Genomic DNA, 26,454 nt, shown 5'->3' with positions numbered 1-26,454 from the left:
TAAACATGTTGGATCGAAACATTAACCTTTAACAAAACTGAAACTTATTTTAAACTATCAGACAAGACATGTCAAGCTTTGAATGTTTTATCACGAGACTGATTCTAAATAGCATCTTAATCAAAAACACGACACCCACCGTTAGCAGGAATGGAGTGAAAACTACCCAGCAGGCTTTGAAGTACAGCAGCATTTTAGTGCACCAGGGAGGACATCGGCAGATCATGTCCACGATATCCTGACAGAACTGGTTCACCCCTGCAATTACATCAGAATATGTAAAAATAATGCAGATCTCAGTGAGGACATCATTGTGTATAGGACAATTTAATTACAGCTGACATTCATTCATTCATTCATTTTCCTCCCCTTATTTATCAGGGGTCACCGCAGCGGAATGAACCGTCAACTTACCCAGCATATGTTTTACGCAGCAGATGCCCTACCAGCTGCAAGCTAGTACAGGGAAACATCCATACACTCTCATCCACACACACACATTACAGCCAATTTAGCTTATTCAATTCACCTGTACCGCATGTCTTTGGACTGTGGGGGAAACCAGAGCACCCGGAGGAAACCCACGCAAATGCTGGGGCACCATTCAAACTCCACACAGAGATGCCAACGTGACTCCAACCAGCAACATTCTTGCAACGTTAACAACCGTGCCGCCTATTACAACTGACAATATCTTTAAAAGCATATAGCTTATGACAAGTGTGGTCCATTCTCCAGCTTATTCTGAGCACCAGCTATTCACTTAAACAGGAAGAAACAATTTGACAGTCATTAAATGAAAACCATTAATTATTTTTTTTTACATTTTTTTATGTTCCATTTAGTGGTGGGTTTACATGAACTAGAATGTACCATAATCATAAACTGGCAACAAGGAAATGTGGTAATACGGACAAAATTGAGAAATTTAATAAAAATGCAAACGTTGCGATAAAATGAGCAAAACTAAAATAAAAAGGTCTGATTTATTAAAATAAATAAAAGTACTTTAGACTAAACTTTAATGAATAAATACAATGCTAAGCTAGGGCGACACGGTGACTCTGTGGTTAGCACTGTCACCTCACAGAATAAAGGTCGCTGGTTCGAGTCCAGGCTGTGTCAGTTGGCATTTCTGTGTGGAGTTTGAATGTTCTCCCCATGTTGGTGTGGGTTTTCTCCAGGTGCTCCAGTTCAAAGACATGTGGGTATAGGTGAATTAAATAAACTAAATTGGCAGTAGTGTTTGTGTGTGAATAAATGTGTATGGATGGGACTAAGCTGAAAAGAAAGGGACTAAGCTGAAGGAAAATGAATGAATGAATATAAAAAGAAATAATTCAGCTAAAACTAAAGATTCTGTCATCATTTCCTCACTTTTCACTTGTTCTCCTGTTTGGCTTTCTTTCTTCAGTTAAACACACACGAAAAACATATTTTGATGAAAGCTGGAAACCTACTGACTTCTATTTTATTTGTTTTTCCTAATATGGAAGTCTCAATGGTTACTAGGTTTTCAGCTTTCTTCAAAATATCTTCTTTTGTGTTCAGCAGAATATAGTAACTCATAAAGGTTTGAAACAACATGAGGGTGAGTAAACAGTAAACAGTTTCATTTTTGGGTGAATTATCCCTTTAATTTGTTTAAAAAGTGGTCATGAACTGAGAAATAAAAAATCCCTTGATCTTTTGACATGTAACAGGTCACTGTACAATAAAGAAATCCTGTAAATTTTAGAAGTTAAAATGTTTTTAGTCTACAAATTGAAGCCAATCTTTCAAAATGACAAGTTGTGACGCAATACTGCATATAAACTAATGAAGACCAACACCTGCATCGCGCCCTATTTAGCTCTGCCCACAGCTTCACACATGTAGTATGTACAATGCTCAGCATATTTGAGTACACTCCATGTTGAAAATAATTATTTTCATCCATTTCTCAGTAAATATAGACAATGTATTTTGGTGCATTTAAACAAAACAGATTCAGATTTTAGATTCAATTAAAATGTTAAATATTTTTGCTTCTCTTGATTTTTTCCTCTTTTTTTAAATTTGCATTTAATATTTTTCTATAACATGTAAATTTGGGTGTACTAGTTTTTGGATCTAATGTATATGCACAAATATAATTTTGTACAGCTTCCTATTAAAAATATTAATTTAAAAGGGGTGTACTTGTATATGCTAAACACTGTAAATAATGAGTCAAACACAAGTCTACACTATCAAAACATTCAATGTGGCTTCAAGCTCCAAAAACACCAAAAAAAAAAAAAGGTCAAAATGACAAAATAGCCAAAAGGACTGTTTGTCTTCTGCATCAGATCAGGGTGGCTGTTTACTACTGGCAATATGACACTTGTATGTTGCGCTGTTGATTCAAATGAAAATACGTCATACTAATAAGGCTAATAAAGTCATATTTACAATGTGTTTAGTGCACAAAAGTGTTCATGGAGCTTTGGAGCTTGAAGCATGATAAAGTTGTGCCACTGAAGTCATGGTGAAATAATGGCATGTTTCTAAAATGTTTTTTGGTTTAAACGTCTAGGGACCACTGCTGTACAGTATATGGAGGATAAGGGAGCTCTCTGAATTTATCAAAAATATCTTAACTTGAAGTTGAACAAAGGTCTCACCCAATAGGAACGACATCAGGAAAAGTAATTAACAGAATAAACATTTTTGGGTGAACTAACCCTTTAAACTGCAAAACTCATGAGGAAACAAAAGAACGTGTACCATAGAAGAACGAGATGCCAATGCACATGAAGAGAGTAATGATGATGAGACCAAAGCTGGTGCTGAAGGAGTCTATGAGCGTAAACCAGTATATCCCACCCTGTGATGGACAAACACAGCACAAAACCAGTATCACAAGAAAATCACAATGAAGATGGATGGAATGATGAATTTAAATATTTAAATAAACATGGCTGATATATTTTGACATCTGTGTACGTGTATTTATAAACACAAAGGACTAAAATCTTACGTCAGTGATGAGCAACAGGCCCATCAGATAGAAAGAGAAGCAGAGCACTGCCAAGAACAGCGTCTTGTGCTTCAGATTGGACCTGAGCTGAGGAAACTCGTCCAGCACTGCCGTACAGATGCCCTCCATGTTACCAAACTACAGGACAGAGAGACACAAGTTGACATTATAAAAGAATTAAACAATGGGCTTTATTTTCTGTCAGGAGTGTACAAACATGTCCTAGGTTTGCCTGACATTTGCATCAACAGAATTATTCAGATGTTTGGTTTGCTGTCAGGGCAATATGAAGACTGCTGTGTGCCATCATCATCTGCAATTATCTGTTTGCTTTCATGTTTACATTAGAGGTTTGGCAAACACTTTATTGCCAAACAACTGCATGCGGGTTAAAGGGGAACATTTTTTTCAGGCATTAAGAAAATAAGTGTCCACACATAAAACACTTTCTTTCTCATAGGCTTTGGTCATAAACCTGGACTTAAAATATATATTTTCAAAGTGATTAAGGATTTACAATGATTTACAAAATAAATTCACTAAAGTTTAATTCGAAAATCTTGTTCAGCACACAAATAGAGAAATAATTATTTTTATTAAATATTAACCCCACTGTCACAAAGCTTTTGAGTTCACAATTGAAAAAGATACACTATATATGCACATTATATAAAATTTGACAAGAAATGTTCAGGTTTAGTCCAAAAAAAAAGTATATAGACCCTTTTGAGGGATGTAAACAATAACAATGGCTAACGTATTTACTATTTTACATTTTTCTTGTCTATAACTTCCAAAAATCAAAAAAAAAAGTCAAATATTGATAAATAATGTTATGATAGCTGGTTTAACATTAAGTTAGGATTGAATTGCCTCTTGTTACAGTTATGAAATAGTTTGATAACAAGCAGGAAATACTCATGGGTCAATGACATCACCACATTGAAATATATATATATAAAACAAAATATAAACTTTAATTTGAAAATAAGTAATTTTGTGTAGACAGGGGAAGGAAACCTGCTGTGTGTTCAGGCACATTTACTGAAATGAGTGTAGTGCAGTAACAAACAGTAGTAGTGCAGTAACTGACAGGATGTGCACAGCGATTTCACACATTTCTTGTGAAAACCTGCTTCCTCAGCTTTTATACAGCCACACTTCTAACCTGGAAACACTGAAACCTGATAACTTGGATTCATATTACACAGGATTCCCACACTTTCTTTCCCATGGGCTTTGATTATAAATGTGGGCTTTAAAAAAATTCTACAAAAAAATATTCTTAAAAAGATAATAATAAAAATAATTGTATATAATTATGATATATATATATATATATATATATATATATATATATATATATATATATATATATATATATATATATATATGTATATACTACACTATATATTTACATAATATATTTTACAATATATTATTTTTCAGTGATTAGCATATATAAGTACACCCCTCACAAATCTCTCTTTTAAATTCTTTTTTTTTATTAAGAAACTATACAATATTTTATTTGTGCATATACATTAGATTAGTTAGTACTGAAGCCAAATCTGAAGTGTATCTAACAAAAAAACTTATGATAACGGTCCAGAAACTAGTACACCCACATTTATTATATGTTATGGAAAAATATTAAATACAAATTTTAAAAAAGAGGAAAAAATCAAGAGAAGCAAAAAAATTAAAAAAATTTTTTTTGAAAATGTGTAGGTCATCTATATATAAATATAGATATAGTTATCTATATATAAATAAATAATTTCCCACATACTGCGAAAAAAATGCTGGGTTCCACACAATTCCTTCATGTCATCCCTACACAAATTGATTAAGTAAACTTAATCTGTTATGATCACCAGTGATCGAGCGGCTGCATTATAGGGACAACATATTCCAGTCATGCACCTCTCACACGCACCAGTTCCTCATTCCATTGATTACACAAAGACACACAGCTGAAGCTGCTCATGGACTGATTACAACAGGACCATTTAAACAGCACATACATACACATCATTGCTAAGTCATGTTATACTGTCTGTGAACATTACAGCATGTTTCCTTTGCCTTGTCTTGCTGTGTTTAACCCTTGCTTTGTTTGTTAGTTTATGTTGCCTGCTGCCTGCCTGTACTGACCATCTGCCTGTTTATCGACCATGACTCAGGATTGCCTGTTTACATCTGTTTGCCCCTGTGTTGACCCTTAAGAAATGCGTTGGCTCAACTAATTTTAAATAAGTTGTTTGAACAAGCAGCAAAATGTGCAGATTTGAATGTGCCGTGTATAATTTTCCTCATTTTTGGAGCAAAACAAGGAATTCAAACTTTCATAATTTTTGAAGGAATATCAGATCAAATGAATGCACCTTTGATGAGCATATTTATATGTGTGTAACGTGACTGCAGTGTGTTTGCCACATAAATACTTGTCAAAAAAAAGTGATTAATATAAAAACCTGACTGAACTAGATTAGATTGTCTTACCAAGGTGTCCACTCCCAGCATAAAGAGCATGAGGAAAAACAGAATGGACCAAAACACTGATCCAGGGAGAAGAGCCAGGGCTTCTGGGTAGGCAACAAATGCCAGACCAGGACCTAAAAGACAACCACAAACACTCTTTAAAATAATAAACCATGAACTGGATTTAAAACTACAAGGAAGCGGTTGAAGCGACTGTAAATCATGAGGATGTTGTGGGCAGAGCTTTGACAGGATTAGAGAAGTAACGTAACAGACTAAAAAGGAAGTACCTGAATCTGCCACCTTGTCCACAGGAACGCCCTTCTTAAATGCCATGTGACCGAGGATAGAGAAGATGGCAAAGCCTGCAAAAAAGCTGGTGCTACAGTTCCCTATGGTGATGATAATAGTGTCCCTGCAACAAAAAAAAGAAAGGCTTCAAGGTTATACAGTATGTCATGGCTTTATTATATCACAAGTCTACATGCCAGATCAATCAGATTTAAAACACTGTAAAAGATGCTGTAAAATTTACTGTATTATTGACAATTTTGGTTGCCAGTAATTCTGTATATTTTACAAGTATATTGTAAATTAACAATTACAATTTTACTGTAAAATTACATCACAATTGTAATTGTTAATTTACAGTGCACTTGTACATTTTACACAATTACTGGCAACCAAAATTGACAATATTACTGTAAATAATTAACTGATTCACTGTCTCCAGTAAATGATTTACTGATTTAATTGATTCATTCAGAGTTAGTATCCAGTAAATGATTCTCTGATTCAAATGATCCATTCAGAGGGAGTATCTAGTAAATGAATCGCAGACTCAAATGATCTGTTCAGAGTGAGTCTCCAGTAAATGATTCACTGATTCAAATGATTAATTCAGAGTGAAGCTGCGTCCCAAATGGCACACTATACACTATGCACTCATGCACTATGTACTTATGCACTTACACACTCAACAGGATAGTATATGTATGTAGTGGCGTCCCAAATGGCACACTAATGTTTTTTTACTAAACGGAAATTCAAACCGTTTCCCTGATGACGTTTGAAGGTTGCCAAATCAGTGAAATAAACGACCGACTTATCAAATAATACCTGCCGTGAGTATTGCCGCATTTACCATCGGGAGGCGCTATAATCACTCTCGTAGGAGAATTTTGCTTTCACCATCAAAAATAAATAAAGTTATTCAACATGTGCGTCCGATAGCTCCGCCCCTTCCGCTACGTAAGCAAACTTGCGGTCGTTGAGTGCGTGAAGTGTCCATCATTACACACTTAATTTTAGCGGCTGAATGAGTGCATCATCCGGGTAATCAAAGTACACTTATTATTTTTAGAGTTTTCAGTGTGAACACACTACTTACACTATTTATACTACAAAATGGCGTAGAATAGTGCGTAAGTATACGATTTGGGACGCAGCTTATGTAACCCATAAATGATTTGCAGACTCAAATGATCTGTTCAGAGTTTGCCGCCAGTAAATGATTCACTGATTCAAATGATCTGTTCAGAGTGAGTATGCAGTAAATGATTCACTGATTCAAATGATCCATTCAGAGTGAGTCTCCAGTAAATGATTCACTGATTCAAAAGATCCGTTCAGAGTTAGTATGCAGTAAATGATTTGCAGACTCAAATGATCCAGTCAAAGTAAGTATCTAGTAAATGATTCGGAAACTCAAATGACTTGATCTGTGTCTCCAGTCTTCAGTGTTGTACTGATTTTACAAATTGATCTGAATGGGGTTGAGCTTGTGAATGCGTTTTTTTTTTTCTCTTATATCATGAACTATTAGTATTGTTATTAGAGCATGACAAGTTTTGGTAATTTGGTTGTCATGAAAAATAAACATTCATCAATATGTTACTTTAGTAAAGTTTTTACAAGTACTTTGCACTCAATTAATATAAAACATAAATAAATAAATAAATATATATATATATTAAAAAAATGACAAATTATAAATTAATTATAAATAAATAATAAAAATGATATATTCTTATACTAGAGTAATATTGTATTACCATATCCTTGCCTAAGTGTCTAATTTTCATCCATCACTACTAATAAATATCTAATAATAAATCTAATGAATGATAAAATTACAAAAAAGCATCAATTTGTATATTAAATAAATATAAACAATTATAAATGTTTACATAATTAATTTAAATAACTAAAAAATAAAGAATAGCGAAAATAAAATACACATTTCCTTCTTGATCTAAAGCACACATGCAGCTTCTATTATCCCCAGATCCTTCATTAGATTTTACAAGACAAAATGCAAAACTGTGTTAAAAGTCCTTACCTGATGACATTATTGTCAAATTTATTGTAAGAAGCCATGGACAGGAGGCCTCCAACTCCAATACCCAAAGAATAGAAGATCTGCGACGCAGCATCATTCCACACCTACAGTGACAGGAGGTCTTTATTGTAGGATATAAAACTGAAGGAAATGAAAAGTTGTTTAAATGAGGTTGTTTAGTGTACCTGTGCATCAGCCAGCTGGTCCCACTTAGGAGTGAGGTAGAAGGCGACACCATCTAAGGAGCCCTCAAGGGTGGCTCCTCTGATGATGAGGACCAACAGTACAAAATATGGGAAAGTGGCAGTCACATACACCACCTACCAGAAGAGGAAAGGGAATCGATGAAATGGCCCTGTTGCCTATCCAAGCCTTGGGAACAACGAATAATAACTTGACTTCTAGTTGATCATTTGGTATCAGAAGTGGCTTATATGAAAATGCTCAATACTATTCATGTCTGGTGACTGGGCTGGCCAATTCTGGGGCACCTTGACCTTCTTTGCTTTCAGGAACATTGATGTGGAGGCTGAAGTATGAGAAGGAGCCCTCTCCTGCTGAAGAATTTGCTCTCTCCTGTGGTTTATGATGTAATGTGCAGCACAAATTTCTTGATACCTCATGGCTGTTGACGTTGCCATCCACTCTGCAGATCTATCGCATACCCCCATACTGAATGTAACCCCAAACCATGATTTTTCCTTCATCAAACTTGACTGATTTCAGAGAATCATGGGTACATGCGGGTTCCAAAAGGTCTTCAGCAGTGTTTGTGATGATTGGGATGCAGATCAACAGATGATTCATCGAAAAATTCTACCTTCTGCCACTTTTCCAAATGATCAACTAGAAGCAAGTTATTATTTGTTGCTCTTACAACTGGGATCGACGTCAAGACTTTTGTCAGGTAGTGTATGGAGTATGGCGTCCACATGAGGTATCTTAAAAATATGCGAATAACAAATAAAACAGCAAACACACTATATATTTATATATAATGTAGTGTATACTATAATTTAACAACATTGCTATCTTTCCCAATTTAATACAGTACTCTTCTTAGAAAACATCAGCAGTTGGTACTGTACATACTTTCAGTGTCACCTTCACTTAAACTGACAATCCTGTTTATATAAAATAAGCCAGCTCCCAAGCAAGTTTCAGCTTACAGACCTGTTGCTATGACAACAGCTACTAGATGGGTTTATACTTTTGAAGAACAAACTATCCCGAATCATGTCAAATCATCAATAATCGAATCCAGCTGACTGAGTAATCCATGTATAAAGAACTGACCCCTGTTGTTCACCACTGTTGTTTTGGTATATATATATATATATATATATATATATATATATATATATATATATATATATATATATATATATATATATATATATATATATATATATATATATACACACACAGTTTTTTATTTTTTTAAAAAACATTTTAAGGACAAAATTATTAGCCCCTTTAAGCAAATTTTTCGATAGTTCCCTATACAATAACTAGCCTAATTACCCTAAACTGCCTAGTTAACCTAATTAACCTAGTTAAGCCTTTAAATGTCACTTTAAGCTGTATAGAAGTGTCTTGAAAAATTTAAAGTCAAATATTATTTACTGTCCTCATGGCAGAGATAACATAAATCAGTTATTAGAAATGAGTTATTAAAACTATTATGTTTAGAAATGTGTTAAAGAAATCTTCTCTCCGTTAAACAGAAATTGTGGAAAAAATAAACAGGAGGGCTAATAATTCTGATTTCAACTGTACAAAATAAATACAAACAATTATTCATGATTAAATATATATATGTGTGTGTGAATATATATATGACGGCTCATTCTGCTGTGGTGACTCCTGATCAATAAGTAAAATGAATGAATTATTGAATAAATGTATATTAATACAACTACCTAATTTGTAATTTTCCCCTATCTCCACACAGTGTTATAAATGTAATATCTCAGTGTGATTAAGCAGAAAATCATTAGAAATTCCATAAAAAAACTGCTGAAATATTATTTAATGTATTTTCTGTGGTATGATGAATGTGATTTTTTGTTTTTAATCCTAAAACTCTTTGAAAGTCAAAAATCCAAAATATTTACACAAATTACAGTACCTCAACATTACTATAACAACAATCCCACACCTACTTTCCCATGGGGAATAAAGCCAGCTGGATGCGCTGTTGATCTAAGTCTTTAAGGTGTGTCTGTGTAAGGTCTAACCTTGCCGGAGCTGTGAATGCCTTTGAGCATGCAGAGGAATATGATGATCCAGGCAGCCAGCAAGCAGAGAGCGAGAGGCCAGCGCACCGGCCCGGGATCACTGAGTCCTGTGCTGTGTACCACACCCAGAACCTTCTCACTAAACACACACACAAACACACAACACTCAGTACAATTCATAGCTTAACAAACCAGAACTGTTTCAAGTGTGGTTTTATAGTTCAATAGCATTAATCTCGTAAATGAACACTAGAACAGATACAGGTTTAATGTCACAATAACCACAGCACATATTTGTTGTATATTAACACACCTCTATCTGTGGTATTTTTAGATTGTGGATGTGAACAAACAAGAAAAACAAGCAGAACAAATTACGATAACAAACTTGGTTACAGTGTATGATGGAGTTGAAACAATGAAAGTATGAAAACGTTTAAGGCCACGATGTACTTCACGTCAAATGTATGGGTGTGAAGCTGTTTTGACGTTTGTTTCAGAACGTTTGTAAGAGCTTGTCAAAAGTGAACTTTCCAGTAAAACTCAATAATGTAACTATTGTTACTATAAATAATGCTCAATTATTACAGATCATTATACACTTAAACTTTCGCTGCTTGTTCAAACTTGAAACAACTCGAAACAACAAAATTCGTAACTTTTTTTGGAGGGGCAACTTAACTGTTTTATGTTAAAACGATTGAGTTAACTTAATCGATTTTTGTTAGGACAACATGAAGGAATTGTGTGGAACCCAGCGTTTTTTACAGTGTAGACCACGGTTGTCCAAAAACTGTCCTGGAGGGGCGGTGTCCTGCAGCTTTTAGCTCCAACTAGCCTCAACACATTCGCAAGGATGTTTCTAAAAAGCCTGGTAAGAGCTTGATTAGCTAGCCCAGGTGTGTCTGATTGGGGTTGGAACTAAACTTTGAAGGACAATGGCCCTCCAGGACCAAGTATGGACATGTCTGGTGTAGACCAATAGTTAAACTTGTTTTGTTGGTATTTGCTTTTTGACTCTTACAATTCTAGTAACTATTGACTTGCACTTTTTGAATAACCGAAGATCAAAGTTTCAGCTAAAATTCTTAATACTCCACTGAAATAATATAAGCAGGAGGGAGAGTAAGTTAATAGATTTCCACAGGTTTTAGCCCATCATTGATTCTTTGTTTTGGTTGTATCCCTTTAAACAGTAGGTTATGCATATTAAACTTGATTGAAAGCTATAAATATCACAAATGAACATTTATTACAAATAAACAACAGTGCGTTTTTCACAAACCATCACTAGAGTTGTGTAAATGTGTGTAAATTTACATTTCAAGTTTAATTCATTAATATTATTGACTAACATTTATTGACTAATTATTGACTTTATTAATATTCTCTTATATTCCCTTTAGGTCATATAATTAGTTCTTATGGCATAAATTTTCATTTTTATGCGAATGATCCGCAAGTTTATAGTTTATGGAATGCTCCATCTCACCACCTTTTTAAAGTTAAACTTTTTAAAGTAACTTTTTAAAGTTACTTGCCAGTAAAACTGAAGCCCTTCTGGTTGGCTCTAAGTCTCTTCTTTCCAAAGCTCAGATCTTTTACTCTATCTATCAATAATTCTCCAGTAAATTTTACAACTCATGTTAAAATTCTTGGCGTTATACAAGATGTTAAGCTTTTGTTTAATTCACATATTAGTAATATTTCACGATCTGCTTTTTTTCACTTAAGTAACATTGCAAGACTTCTCAACAATCTCAACAAAGCACTGAAGTGCTTGTTCATACTCTGGTTACATCAAGGATTGATTATTGCAATTCCTTCCTATCTGCTCCAACTTCGCAGATTACAGTTAATCCAGAACTCAGCAGCTAGGGTAGTCACCCGCTTGCGTGCTTCTGAACACATATCCCCAATTCTCTTTCACTTGCATTGGCTTCCTGTTCTTTATCTATAAAGTTTTTCTATCAACTTTTGAAGCTCTTCACAACCAGGCACTCGATTACCTCTCTGATCTTCTTCACTTGCACACTCCTCTGCGCTCACTGAGTTTTTCTTTGGCTGAACTGTTATCAGTTCCAAATTTTAAGATGAAGTCATTTTGTGGCAGGGCTTTTAGCTGCACAGCACCACAGTAATGGAATTCACTGCCGTTAGATATTTGTCAGGTGGACTTTATTTCCAATTTTAAATTCCAGGTAAAAACGTTTCTATTCAGGATTGCTTTGAATGATTTTCTGGTTTAATATTATGTTTATTATTCTTCTGTCTTGTATTTTATGATGTGCCTGTGACATATTGTAAGGTGTCCCTGACTGCTTTGAAAGGCGCTTATAAATAAAAGTTATTATTATTATTAATAATATTAAAATTTTCATTCGATTTATTTACAATAAAGTTTGCTAAGTAATTTCTTTTAGTAGATATATTATATGAGAGACTTGCTTAGTTTACCAAATAGTAGTAAATCTAATTAGATTTGCATTGTAAACATTCAATAAAAGTGAAAAGGTATTATTTTTATTTCATATATTAAGTTTTTAGTTATGATACTCCCAAAATCATTTGCATTTATCTACAGATTTTTTTTACAAACTTTTCAGCAGATATAGCAAAAAAGTCTGCAGATTCTGTCTGTCCCTACTCATTACCAGTGCTTAATTTGTAAATGAATAATTTCCGAAACAAAACCAGAAAATAAATGTTACTGTGACCGATGCCCACCACACAACTTCAGTTTTCCTGGAACATGACATAAACTGAGTAGCTATAAACATAAATCATGTGAAACATCACTATTCAGTTTACTAACACCACTGACATTCAGTTAACTTAACTATTATGTGCCCAGCCAAAATGATTCACCCTGTCTAATCTTCAATAAGAGCCCACAGTTACCTCTTCTGTCACGTTTTCTACCAGACTTGAGATCGCTTTGCTTCTGTCTCCCACTATCCTGACCCAGGGGTGCAGTTTCATCTAGATCAGGCTCATTATCAGATTTACTCATGGTTTAAAAAAAAATAATACATGCGTGACTGCCTCTGGCATTTTGAAAGTACAAATATTATTTAGGTAGGCCATTATGCCACTATTTAATTTTGCTGCTCACTGCGCGCAAAACAATAATCACCAACCAATGAGAGTGATTGTAAATGTAAGAAAGTTGATTGGTTGAAAATGACTACCTTTATGTGTGTGTTGTCCTTTTTTCGCTGTTTTTTACTTTGCATCGATCACATTCACTCTCTCACACACAAACATGCAGATATTCATTACGCAAAAGTTAATGCCGGATCAAATAAAATAAATCCCGGAACGCAAAACATGAATATCTAACATTTCCCAGAACAAGATCTGGCTCAAATTAAGCACTGCTCATTACTATAAAACAAAATTAATAAATTATCATTTTTTTCATTATTTGTAGGTATTTGTTACATAATCATACTTTTTTACTAGTAAAAATGTATGTAAACATTTAAATAGACAAACAAAGGACAAATTCTTACTTCCAGAACACCTCTGAGGGACTTTGGGTCGAATTAGTTTTGTTCTGTGAAGAAAACAGATGACATTTTTGTTTGTTTGTTTACTTTTTGTACACAAAAACACATCTTAACTGGCAACACAGATGGCACTTTAACATTTTTATTCTTAGCTGACTTACTGCACATAAGGCGATGTTTTGAAGAGCATCACATGACCAGGGCAGAGGGCTCTGGAAAGAACTGCCCAGGTAGTAGAAGGTCCAAGCGATAATGACATTATAATAGAGACACACGAGAGTGGATACACACAGCATCCCTATGCCAATACCTGCAACAAGACCGCAGCCATCTTTAATCCTTCAGCCACAGTAACTGATTATTTCTCATGCAAAGTGCAGCTGCGCAACTTTGATTAATGGATTTAGCTCAAGCTCAAAGCCAGAATTAATTGCGGAAATGTACCTTTGAGGAGGGGACAGCACTTCCAGACAGTTATGGGACCCGCAGCCCCATACTGGCCCAGACTGAGCTCCATGAGGAACAGTGGCATCCCCGTGAAGAACAGCATGATGAAGTACGGGATGAGAAACACACCTGCAACCCAAATACACAAGACAATAGTCAACCTTCTATAACGTCAAAAGATAAAACAATAATAGTTATCCTGTCGCTCAAATAGTGGAGCCTGGTGCCACTTTACAATGATGTTGTATTAGTTAATGTATTTACTAATGTGAACAAACAATGAACAATACATTTATAACAGCATCTGTTAACATTAGTTAATGGAAATAAAACTGTTCATTTTTATAGTAGTTCATGTTAACTCATCATTAGGCCTGTCATGACATCTAATATTTGTTATACAGTGCATCCGGAAAGTGCTCATAGTGCTTCACTTTTTCCACATATTTTTATTACAGCCTTATTCCAAAATGGATTAAATTCCTTTATTCTACACACAAAATTCAAAATTCTACACATAAAATCCCATAATGACTAGGTGAAAAAGGATTTTTTGAAGTTGTTACAATTTTTTTCAAAAATAAAAGACTTAAAAAAATCAGTATTCACAGCCTTTGCTCAATCCTGTATTGATGCACCTTTGGCAGCAATTACAGCAATTACAAGCTTGGCACACCTGTCTTTGGGAATGTTTGCCCATTTCTCTTTGCAGTACTTCTCAAGCTCTATCAGATTGGATGGGAAGCGATGGTGTACAGCCATTTTCAGATCTCTCCAGAGATGTTCAATAGGATTTAGGTCTGGGCTCGGGCTGGGCCACTCAAGGACATTTACCGAGTTGTTGTGAAGCCACTCCATTGATATTTTAGCGGTATGCTTTAGGTCATTGTCCGGCTGGAAGATGAACCATCGCCCCAGTCTGAGGTCAAGAACACTCTGAAGCAGGTTTTCATTCAGGATGTCTTTGTACATTGCTGCATTCATCTTTCCCTCTATCCAGACTAGTCTTCCAGTTCCTGCTGCTGAAAAACATCCCCACAGCATGATGCTGCCACCACCATGCTTCACTATAGGGATGGTATTAGCCTGGTGATGAGCTGTGCATGGTTTTCTCTAAACGTAACGCCTGGCATTCACTCCAAGAAGTTCATTTTTAGTTTCATCAGACCAGAGAATTATGTTTCTTATGGTCTGAGTTTCCTTTAGATGCCTTTTGGCAAAGCTCTAGTAAGAGTCCTGGTGGTTCCAAACATCTTACACTTACAGATGATAGAGGCCGCTGTGCTCATTGGAACTTTTAGAGCAGCTGACATTTTCTGTAACCTTCCCCAGCTTTGTGACTTGAGACAATCCTGTCTCGGAGGTCTACAGACAATTCCTTTGTCCTTATACTTGGTTTGTGCTTTGACATGCACTGTCAACTCTGGGACCTTATATAGACAGGTGCATGCCTTTTCAAATCATGTCCAATCAACTGATTTCACCAAAGGTGAACTCCAATAAAGCTGCTGAATCATTTCAAAAATGATCAGGGGAAACAGAATGTACCTGAGCTCAGTTTAGAGCTTCACGGCAATATATGAATACTTATGTACATGCAATTTTTCCTGTTTTTTATTTTTTTTAATTTTTTAACAATTTCTAAAAATCTTTTTTCACATTGTCATTATGGGGTATTGTGTGAAGAATTTTGAGGAAATAAATATATTTAATCCATTTTGGAATAATACTGGAACATAAAAAAATTTGAAAAAAAGGGCTATGAATACTTTTCGGATGCACTGTATATTTTACTGCACTAAAATTTATTGCAATAAATTATATCATTGTCATTGTTAGACCATGTTATGCCACACATTAAAGTATGGCAGAGTGACAATGTAATAACATTATAATGCAAGTATACACTTTCAAAAACACACATAATATTTTGTTCTTAAGTGATTTTAACACTTTAATAGTTAGAATGTTAGGAGTTAGAATAGTTAGGTGTTAGAATGTGAATATGCATATTTTAAACAAATAAATAATAACAATAAATGTTAAAACATTTCAAGGTAACAAGATTAAGAAAAAAAGTAACATGTTTAATAAAGTAATTTTAGACTTAGGCTTGTTACTTTGTTTGTTAACATTTGCACCCAAAAAAAAAATCAACTCCCAGGCAAAGCAAGAACTCATAAATATGCACCTTGTATGCAATGCAAATCTCTGTATAAAAGTAAAATGTAAATAATCTTCCTCTAATGTTAATTTTTGAACTTTAAACAGTTTTGTTGCTACCAATTGTAGTGAAAAGAGTGAAAGTGATGGGCTGAGATGGGTGGAATGGGATTTGAAAAATAAATGTTGGACTCAATGAAGTTCACTTGGATAAGCACCACAGCTCAGCATGTTCGAGCATGTGCGCTAACCACTGAGCCACAACCTCAAATTAAGTCATTTGTGCCGGTGATTCCACACTCTTAAATCACGGGAGCCTGTCAGTGCTTTCCCCTCTTCCAGATTTGCATAATCCATACATTTTACATTAATCTTCAATCCATCAAACACACTGAAAACACTATAAGTCTGTACATATTGCCTTACAAACAATTGCACAATATAAACGCCACCCAAAATAAATAGAATCCAATTACATGTGCATTTCTTTCAACTTGAACTCATGCTGATCATAAACATTCCAGATGGATAAAATCTACATATTATTATTATTATTATTATTATTATCATATAAAACCAACATCAGATATTACTCTGGAATGGTTTTATACAAAAAATACAGATTTTACTTGCATATGTTTTCACTTTCAAGTGAAATTTGATTATGGATTGTGCTATTTTTTTTATAAATAACAAATAACTTAAGCAGCAAATGGATTAAAGATTTTAAAGTATTCAAATTGTTTGTAGGTGCATAAAATAAAACTCTGACATAAACTGGTTTTATTATAAATCCCACAATACTCAGACCCCCTAGTTGCAATAATATATATATATATATATATATATATATATATATATATATATATATATATATATATATATATATATATATATATATATATATATATATATATATATATATATATATATATATATATATATATATATATATAAACCTATGTTAGTGTGCAATCTGACACAACGACAATGACACAAATCATAAACATAAAGCTTTTTTTTTTTGGTCTCTTGTCAAGATAAGATTTAAAATGGTAAGGATTAAGCCAAAGGAAGGTTGTATAACTCTTATTTTTTATCTACGATCTTACATTCTCTTTCTCAGATTTTACTCCCCGGAGCATCTGACATCATGTACCTCACTCAGGACATGCGTTAAGGCTTCCCCTGCCGAAATACACCTAAAACAAATACTGCTGTAAAACTCATCAATGGCAGGCAAGCCTTTTCTCTCATTAACGGCAGGAAAAGAGTTAAACGAAATAATTTACAGATTTGATGCAGATCATAATATCAGCCATACATGTAAAGCAAAAATACTGTCCTTTAAATCGGTCACGTCCAGTGGCCATCATCATTGAACTAATCGCCATGATTATAAGCTGGTTGCTTTTCTGTTTGTTTCATTGCTCCATTTGTAAGATGTTTGCTCCGTTATTTTGCGGTCTGTACTTTCATATTGAAATTTTGTCAAAATTTAGTCCAACAAAATATGACAAGATATGAGAAACCTTCATTTAATTAATTTCAGACAATTCAAACTAATAAACTAAATAAATAAATGAAATCAGCTGCCATAGTTCATGTCCATATCAAACCTGATCTAAATATGTAAAGTCAAACTATTTAGAGTAATCTGATCTATATATGTTTATATAACAAAAACTTGGGAGAAATGTGTATTTTAATATTCCTTACTCCATACAAAAGTTTTTTATGTACTGTTTTCAAGTCAACACCAATCTAATAGTAATAGTAATTCTAAAGCTTTTCTTCATCACCCTTCAAAAACCTGACTAGTCATTTGTATTACTAACATCTTTACATAGCAAATTTCTCCTTTTTTTTGAGGTCTTGGTTCAGGCAAATTTGTTTCAGAGGTTTAAAGAGGAGCCCGTCCCTATTGCAGGGAAAGGCCTTTGGTTATGCTTGATTGGAGAGAAGGATGGATTTCAGGCTTAGAGCAACTAAATGTCCTAGTTTACCCATGAAAGACCCATTTACACAGGAAGTTCACAAACTCTCATAGGAACTTTTCATAAGGTAAAATCACAATGACTTATTTCCGACACACTGATTTTAACAAGTTGTATATACAACACTCAAAAAATGACATTTGCTTTTTGTTCAAACAACTTATTTAAGTTTAGCTGAAATAAAACAATTCTTGATGTATTTTTTTGTGGAAAACTTAATTATGTTTCATTTACTTAAATTTATAAAAACTAATAAATTAATTCCTTCATGTTGTCTCAACACAAAATGATTGTGTGAAACCTAATAATAAACTTGAACTTGGAACTTGATTCATTTTATGATGCCTATGGGATTGGCTGATCTTTTAGGCTTTACATGAATGGACTTTAAATGGAGGGATGCAAATCTCAAAGATCCCCATCTGTGTTTCGAAAAAGATCACATGAGTTTGAAATGACATAATGGCGAGTACATGATAACAGAATTTAAATAATTTTGGAGTAAATTATAGTGAATCATAGCTCAGTACTACCATAAGCTGACTCTTGGACGTCACTTGTATCGTCAATTGTATCGCCAATATATTAAATCATTTATATATGAGCAATTCCATGCAAATGTCAACCTTGCCATCAAAAAAATTACGTTTTCACCCAAATATGGAAACCGTTTCTGGGTTTTTTGGGCAAGCAACTATTTTACAGTACTTTAGAAATACTCAAAAATGTATCTGTCAATGTTTTCAAACTATTATATTTGATTAACCAAGGTCACACAAGTGGCAATTTCACATCTGTCACAACCATAACGGCGAGATGTCACATCAATAAGAACACTTTATCAAATATAAAATAGTTATCAAAATATAAGTATCAAATATAAACAGTTGCTTCAATATAATGTTAAACTATACTTTTTATGTGAATTTGTGTTTTGAGATTTTACTGCAAATGTCACATCCATAACACTGCAATTGCTCATATATATATATATATATATATATATACAGACACACAAATTTTTCTTCCAAAGTTGAACCAAATTCCTACATATAACATTTTGATTAACCTTCAAGTTTTTAAAAATGATTCCCAATTATGTTGTAGTGTACATTATTTTATCAGTTATGACCACAAATATTAATTTGAATGAATCACTAAAGTGCATGAATCTCCAGTTAAAATGGCAGGAATTTTTCTGCAAAATGAACACAGAAGCAGTATATAAATTTACACTGAGAAAAGTTTGTGTTTTACAACTGAAATGATCTCCTGTGTACATTCCGTCTACCTTCTTAAAAAAATTTGTTCACTCAAAAATGAAAATTTTTATTTATTTATTTTTAATTATTAAACAATTCTTTTAAGCAATTAATTATTAAATTAATTACTAATAATTAATCAGCAATGGTCCAGAGATGTCCAAAGTCCAGAAAAAAGAACCAAACTTTTAGACCATGGTAGTCTATGGAGGATGAGAGAGCTCTCAGATTTCATCCTTTCTTAATTTGTTGTTGTTGCCAAGATGAACGTAGATCTCAGGGTGTTGGAAAAGCATGAGGGTGAGTACTTAATATAGGAATTTTCATTTTTGGATGAATTGACCCTTTAAGATGTAGTTTTCATATCTGCAGTCACTCACCTCCTCCGTTTCGGTAGCAGAGGTAAGGAAACCTCCAGACATTTCCCAGGCCAACACAGTAGCCGATACAGGAGAGCAGAAACTCATACTTGCCGCCCCACTGATCTCTGGGAGGCTGAGCAGGAGGAGAAGCTGCAGAGGATGGAGGCTGGGACTGAGAAGCAACAGGAGACGACACAGCCCCGTTCTGATGTGCTGGACTCTGCCAAGAAAAGCATTCAAAAAAGGTCAACATCATCCAGTATTTAGATCAGCAAAAATAAAGCCGAGCATACAGTCAGTTTTACAGCTCTTTGATTCTTTAGGACTATTAGGAAGAACCAACTGTAAAACAGCATGAATGAGGCAAGTGTTGGCACAAGAACATGATGGAAATATGGGAGTTGGCTCAGGAATTCTGGAAGACTAAATCTCTGTCCTTATTTTCATGGTAACTGTCTGGCCACACCCTAGCAACCACTTTGGGCACCCTAGCGTCTGAACAGCAACTTCAAGGAGCTGAAAAACTAAAACCAAAAGGATGTGTTACATCAGCAGCTGTATCAGTGTCTGCCGTTAAATGCCTATTGGATTTTTTGTTATCAACACAATAAAATAATTATGACCCTATTAAAACCGATACATTACAAACTATTTCTGCCGCCTGATTTAAGATGTGTGCTGCTGATCATGCAGTGTTTTATAAGAGCCTCAACATTTATATTCATTAGCCTAAATATTGGTTACAACTTTTCAAATCTAAGGGGTTATGAGTATCATCAGGACCAGACAAATTCTGCTGAATTCTGCAATTTCTGGGAATAGATTTTATAGAAGCTAAAAACAAAACAAATAAAATAAAATAAAAAGTAATATAATAAATTGGACACAAAACATCAAAACTTTGCATATTTAAATGAGTAAATAGAATGAATGACAGGTTCAAAAATCTGCAGGTTCCTTTAGGTAGATTCCCTGTGGGCCTAATTTTCAGTATCAGCCAAAGCTTTCATATATAGGGGCTTGAGGATTGATCTTTTCATCTGGACAGTCAACCAGTCAGTAAATCTTTCTAATAACCTTTATGCCCACACAACCAGCCATCCAGAGAATCCTAACTGCTCCATTAATTATAATATAAAACGTGTTTCTTGTATAATGCTCTAAACTACATACAGTGAAAAAAGGGAAACTATTGTGTCCTCCATTAAAAGTTATTTTTTTATTGTATTAAGTGAAAACAAATATGGTTTATAAGTCAATGGACATCTGATATTAATTTAAAACCTTTAAATACTGTCTTCAACTCTCTGTAGGTTTGTTTTAAGATGTCCATATAGAACCCATCATTGTGTATTATACAAATTTATTAGTTCTGTAGACAATATCATTGGTATTCGTTTCTTTTTAACTGTTTATTTTAGTTTACCTTTTTATTTAAAGCAGTTTGTTTAGTTCCATTTACCCCTTTAAATTCTCTTCAACAGATGCAACAGAATTACTTTTTTGTTCCAGGAATTACAACAGAAAGTAGCCGTAAGTCATTTCAATACAAAGCTCCTTTTGACTGGATTCTTTTATTTCAATTAAGACATTTAGGACTAATTTATCTTCTTTTTTTGGAAACAACTTGTAAATGTTATTAATATTGGTCCCAATTTAAATGTGTATTATTTGTTTGTATATCAAACTGCACTTTTGATTATTTCTTTTTGTTTGGTTAGGCTTTAGACTGTGCACTCTCAGAAATAAAGAGCTGTCACTGGAGTGGTACCTTTTCAAAAGGTACAAATTTGTACCTAAAGGTCCATATTAATACCTTGAGACAGTGCTTATTATTTCCTAAAAAGTGCAAAAGTGTTCCTTTTAAAATGTTAGGTACTATTATGTACCCTTGAGGTATTAATATGGACCTTTATGTACAATTTTGTATCTTTCGAAAAGGTACTTCCCCAGTGACAGCTCACGTACCTTTGATTCTGAGAGTGTGAGGAGTGTTTAAGGTGAAGAGTGCTGCTTGTTTCTTTATTTCTTTTGTTTAGCTTTGTGTTTGTTATGACCTGTTTTACTTTTGATTCATGTACTTCTTAGGGATCCGCTCAAAAATGAGATGGTTCATCTCAAGGGGCTCTCCTATTTAGTACATTTAAAATTCAAATTAAATTCAAATTCAATTTGCCTTAAAGCAAAAAATTAACCCCCAAGAGAAAATTAAAAGCATACATTTTTCTCAAAGTATCATTTTTTTCTATAAACAATCAGTGTCATGTGACCACAGGAAAAAGATGTACTGCTGTTCAGTTTTTATGCCATTTCGATTATCATCTTGCATGACATTTATAGCCATACTGAAAGTGCCAGCAGTTTACCTCAGAGCTTGAAATAAAATAACTAAATAACTAAAACAACATAACTTTGTGTTGATTTAAAAAAAAGTTTATAAATATTTTCTTCCTTTTCCTTTGACTTAGTTGCTTATTCATCAGGGGTCGCCACAGTGGAATGAACCACCAACTTCGGTAGCATATGTTTTAATATATCTGATTTAGGGTAAATAAAATATTAATATTTAAACCAAAGTGACACTTTGAAAAAAAAAACTACAAATTCTGGCTTTAACAAATGTTTTTAAGTTGGCTCAAAGTATAACTTCTTTCAGAGTAGGTAGCCAGAAGTGAACCTCGTGAGTGTAATGTTGTGTGACACATTGCTTATAAGGTGGTTTACTGACATCTCTCTGTGATTAACTGAGTGATAACACGAGATGTGAAAGACGTGATCATTCCTAGAAGAGAAGACTGGGTTCACTCACGCTCGAGTGTTGTTTGAACTGCACCACAATCTGCCATCATACTACACCAAAGACTGTCCAAACAACACATTGTTTGAATTCCTAATAAACTGAACCAAATTTCAAAGATGTTTCTTATTGAAAGCAACAAACCACAATGCTTATTGTGATTATTTGATGGGAGGATTGCTAAATAATGCCTTTTTCTATGTGTCAATTGAAAGCAAAGACTAAAAGATTGATCATTGAAGAATTTAAAGTTCTGTGTGTATCATTAATCCCCTTAATAGTAAAATTTTTTTGTTTTTGTTTCTATTGGCATTGTACCGATACCAATAACCTCCCTAGCAAACATTTGACACTAACAACAACTAAAACCATTAAGAAACAACCTAGCAACTCATTAGCAACCACCCACAACACCCATAAAATTAACCTAGCAATATCAATATTTCATATTTTTAACTACTTTAAAGTTTGAAGTTCAAACATTTCACAGGGGCTTTACTTCTCTGCTTTGTGTCATACAAGCTTGCTTGGTAATTTATAAAGTCCTGAATGAGGAACATAACCTTCATCTTGTTTGTGTGGGATACTAATGAAACAAAAGAGAAGTAGCTTGATCACTAAACATAACACACTACTATACAGAAGTGGTTGTTGTCAACTTTATTTGCAGCAATGTCACATTTGCACAACTTCTGTTTTTACACTGCTCTGTACAACATTTCTACCTCAATGAAAAATGCTTACATGTACAGTTTTTATATCTGATCCAATATTTTTGCACAGCATCCATAGTGTACTGGTCGGCGTTACTGTTTCTTGTTCTGTCTTGTCTGTCCTGTCTTATTTGCACTAAATGTTGCACAAACCACACTTTGCGCTCATTCATTCATTTTCTTGTCAGCTTAGTCCCTTTATTAATCCGGGGTCGCCACAGCGGAATGAACCGCCAACTTATACAGCAAGTTTTTACGCAGTGGATGCCCTTCCAGCAGCAACCCATCTCTGGGAAACATCCAAACACACATTCACACACACACTCATACACTACGGACAATTTAGCCTACCCAATTCACCTCTACCGCATGTCTTTGGACTGTGGGGGAAACCGGAGCACCCGGAGGAAACCCACGCGAACGCAGGGAGAACATGCAAACTCCACACAGAAACGCCAACTGAGCCGAGGCTCCAACCAGCGACCTTCTTGCTGTGAGGCAGCAGCACTACCTACTGCGCCACTGCTTCGCCCCACTTTGCGCTCCTATTCTTATTTTTATTTTTTCGGTTTATCTTATTTTAACCCTTCAAAATTTTGTAGTAGTGCATAGTCTTATGTAGGCATGGGATGGGATGATAATCATTTTCAAGGTATACCGCTGTTTAGAAAAGTAAAGGTTTTAAAACCACCAACATTTTCTGTTATGCCATTCATATGCTATCGTTCCTATGCAAGATTTTTTAACGTTTTTTTTTTGGGCAACAGTATCTCCAACAGAAAACATATGCAAAAATGCTGTTTTAAATTGTAAAGAAATCTGTGTTTTTTAAACTAAAGAAGACAGCAGGAGTCAATAATTGACTTGTTTGTCAAGCCTGACATGTTTACTGCTCCAAACTATTTTAAATGTTTCCCAAATTAAAATATATTGTGTTCAAGGGGAAAAAAAGTATGTTTTTACCCAGACATTTCAAAAGAATATATTTTAGAGCAGCAATCACAATATCATGTTAGGTAGCTACAGATTTGATAGTGTTTATTTCTTTTTTTTCTGATGCACTTACAGTAGAGCTTACTGACATTCATTCAATTTACATTGCTCATTGGTCCATGTAAACTAGCTGAATTAACTTGCAGTGGGTAAAAAGACGACGCCATTAAAAGTAAACGATGACTGTTACTGTAAATCCCTTTAAGTGTGAAAGACAAGATTAAAAATGTTTCTAGATCTACAGCTGAAGTCAGAATTATTAACCCCTCGTTGAATTTTTTTCTTTTAAAAATATTTTCCAGATGATGTTTAACAGAGCAAGAAAATTTTTACAGTATGTCTGATAATATTTTTTCTTCTGGAGAAAGTCTTATTTGTTTTATTTAAACTATAATAAAAGTTATATATAATATATAACTTATAATAATATAATAAAATAATATATATATAATAAAATAAATATAAATATTTTTTAAAAAACATTTTAAGTTCAAAATTATTAGCCCCTTTAAGCTATTTATTATTTTGATAGTCTACAGAAGAAACCCTCATTATACAATAACTTGCCTAATTACCCTAACCTGCCTAGGTAACCTAATTAACCTAGTTAAACCTTTAAATGTCACTTTAAGCTGTATAGAAGAAAACCATCTTGAAACCCCTCTAATAAAACATTATTTACTGCCATCATGGCAAATAAAATAAATCAGTTATTAGAAATGAGTTCTTAAATATGCTTATAAATGTGTTGAAAACATTTTCTCTCCGTTAAACAGAAATAGGAAAATGGGGGGAAATAAACAGGGAGGCTAATAATTCTGACTTCAACTGTATATAAGTGACTAAATAATAACATAATTTTCATGTTTACCTGAATCACTTATTAAAAGGATAGTTCGCCAATAAATGAACATTTATTCACCCTTAAGTTAAGCCAATTTAATTTTATATATTAGTTTTTATTTTTCCGTTGAACCCAAGAGAAGATATTTTGACAAAATACTGATAAAAAAAAACTTGTAGTCACTGGATGTCAAGGGCTACCGGTTTCCAACATTTTTCAAAATATCTTCAAGTTCAGCAGAAAATAGAAATGAAATATGATTGGGACAAGTTGAGGGAGGATAAATGATGACAAAACTTTCAGTCATTAACCCTTTACCCTTACAAACAAACCTTTACGAGTTAAAAAACAGTCAGCCATGGAGAGGAATGAAGACAGACGAGTTGTGTTACATCGACAGCAATATTGAAACGAATCCGAGTTTCTTTCAAAACTCATAAAACTCAAAAATATCTATTTATTCAGCTTTAGGTCAAGTATCGGTGTTTAAATTACCTCGGTTGAAGGTGTTGTGATCACACCGTTTCCAGGTGCAGTTCTCGCCTCCTCAGTCGGCATCTCCGCAGCGCTTTTTTTCAGATGCTCACTACATAGTTCACTTAATGGTTTCATCGAGACCACCGGTTGACTCCTAAAACAGACTGTGATGTTCTCGAGACCTTAAATAGATGGTGACTTTATAATACAAGAGTAATCCTGAGTAAAAAGTGCAGGTGTACGGTCCATGTTGACGGTTGAATGGGGGAAGGAGAAACAGAAACAGTCGACGAGGGAGGCGCCGGGGTATCTGTTCCGCACAGAGCTCACCTTCCTGCAGGTAAACTCGCAAATTATGCCCCTCCTAGAAACGGTGCTGGTCATTCCTGTCCTCCTTCCTATTTAATATTCAGCAGTCAATATATTTAGCTTTCAGCCACAGCAATTGTTGTTAAAGGATATGATATGTCTAATATGTCTCGGCTGTGATGTCAAACGTGAACGCTTTACTTTCGTCTCGAGTGAAATAGTTTGATGTCGCTTGTCGAAGTACAAACGAAGGCGGGTTGGTCTCATTTTAACAGGAAGCCGCTTCAAGTTCACTACAACAGCAGGAAACCGCAGTGTGCTCAGCCTTGGTGACATAAACTCGATTTGTGAGTCAACAACAGACACACAGTCACCTATATTATTGTGAATAATAGTAGCCTAACGTTACAGTATATAAGTAACGTGCAAAACTCGTAGAGCAAGTATACTGTATTCAAAATATGCAATATAATGTAATGGAAATTAATTTACCTCAATAAAATGTTCTATTC

General features: G+C 34.2%; 1 protein-coding gene across 1 annotated transcript in view; it reads right to left on the bottom strand.

Moving 5' to 3' along the window:
* Positions 1 to 25,879, bottom strand: part of slc6a7 (solute carrier family 6 member 7) — a 31,386-nt gene extending 5,507 nt beyond the window's left edge. Inside the window, 13 exon segments of the mRNA NM_001080580.1 lie at positions 140 to 258; positions 2,749 to 2,848; positions 3,002 to 3,139; positions 5,507 to 5,619; positions 5,776 to 5,900; positions 7,827 to 7,930; positions 8,012 to 8,146; positions 10,067 to 10,205; positions 13,582 to 13,625; positions 13,740 to 13,888; positions 14,023 to 14,154; positions 19,828 to 20,029; positions 25,652 to 25,879. Of these exon segments, the coding sequence (NP_001074049.1) occupies positions 140 to 258; positions 2,749 to 2,848; positions 3,002 to 3,139; positions 5,507 to 5,619; positions 5,776 to 5,900; positions 7,827 to 7,930; positions 8,012 to 8,146; positions 10,067 to 10,205; positions 13,582 to 13,625; positions 13,740 to 13,888; positions 14,023 to 14,128 (1,272 nt within the window). The 5' untranslated portion in view covers positions 14,129 to 14,154; positions 19,828 to 20,029; positions 25,652 to 25,879.
* Positions 25,880 to 26,454: the final 575 nt, after the last annotated feature.

The sequence above is a fragment of the Danio rerio genome, chromosome 21 (genome assembly GCF_052040795.2).
Source record: "Danio rerio strain M-AB ecotype USA chromosome 21, GRCz13ab, whole genome shotgun sequence".
In the NCBI taxonomy this organism is placed as follows: Eukaryota; Metazoa; Chordata; class Actinopteri; order Cypriniformes; family Danionidae; genus Danio; species Danio rerio.
Note: the sequence above shows the minus strand (reverse complement) of the source record. Positions and strands in the feature narration are given on the sequence as shown.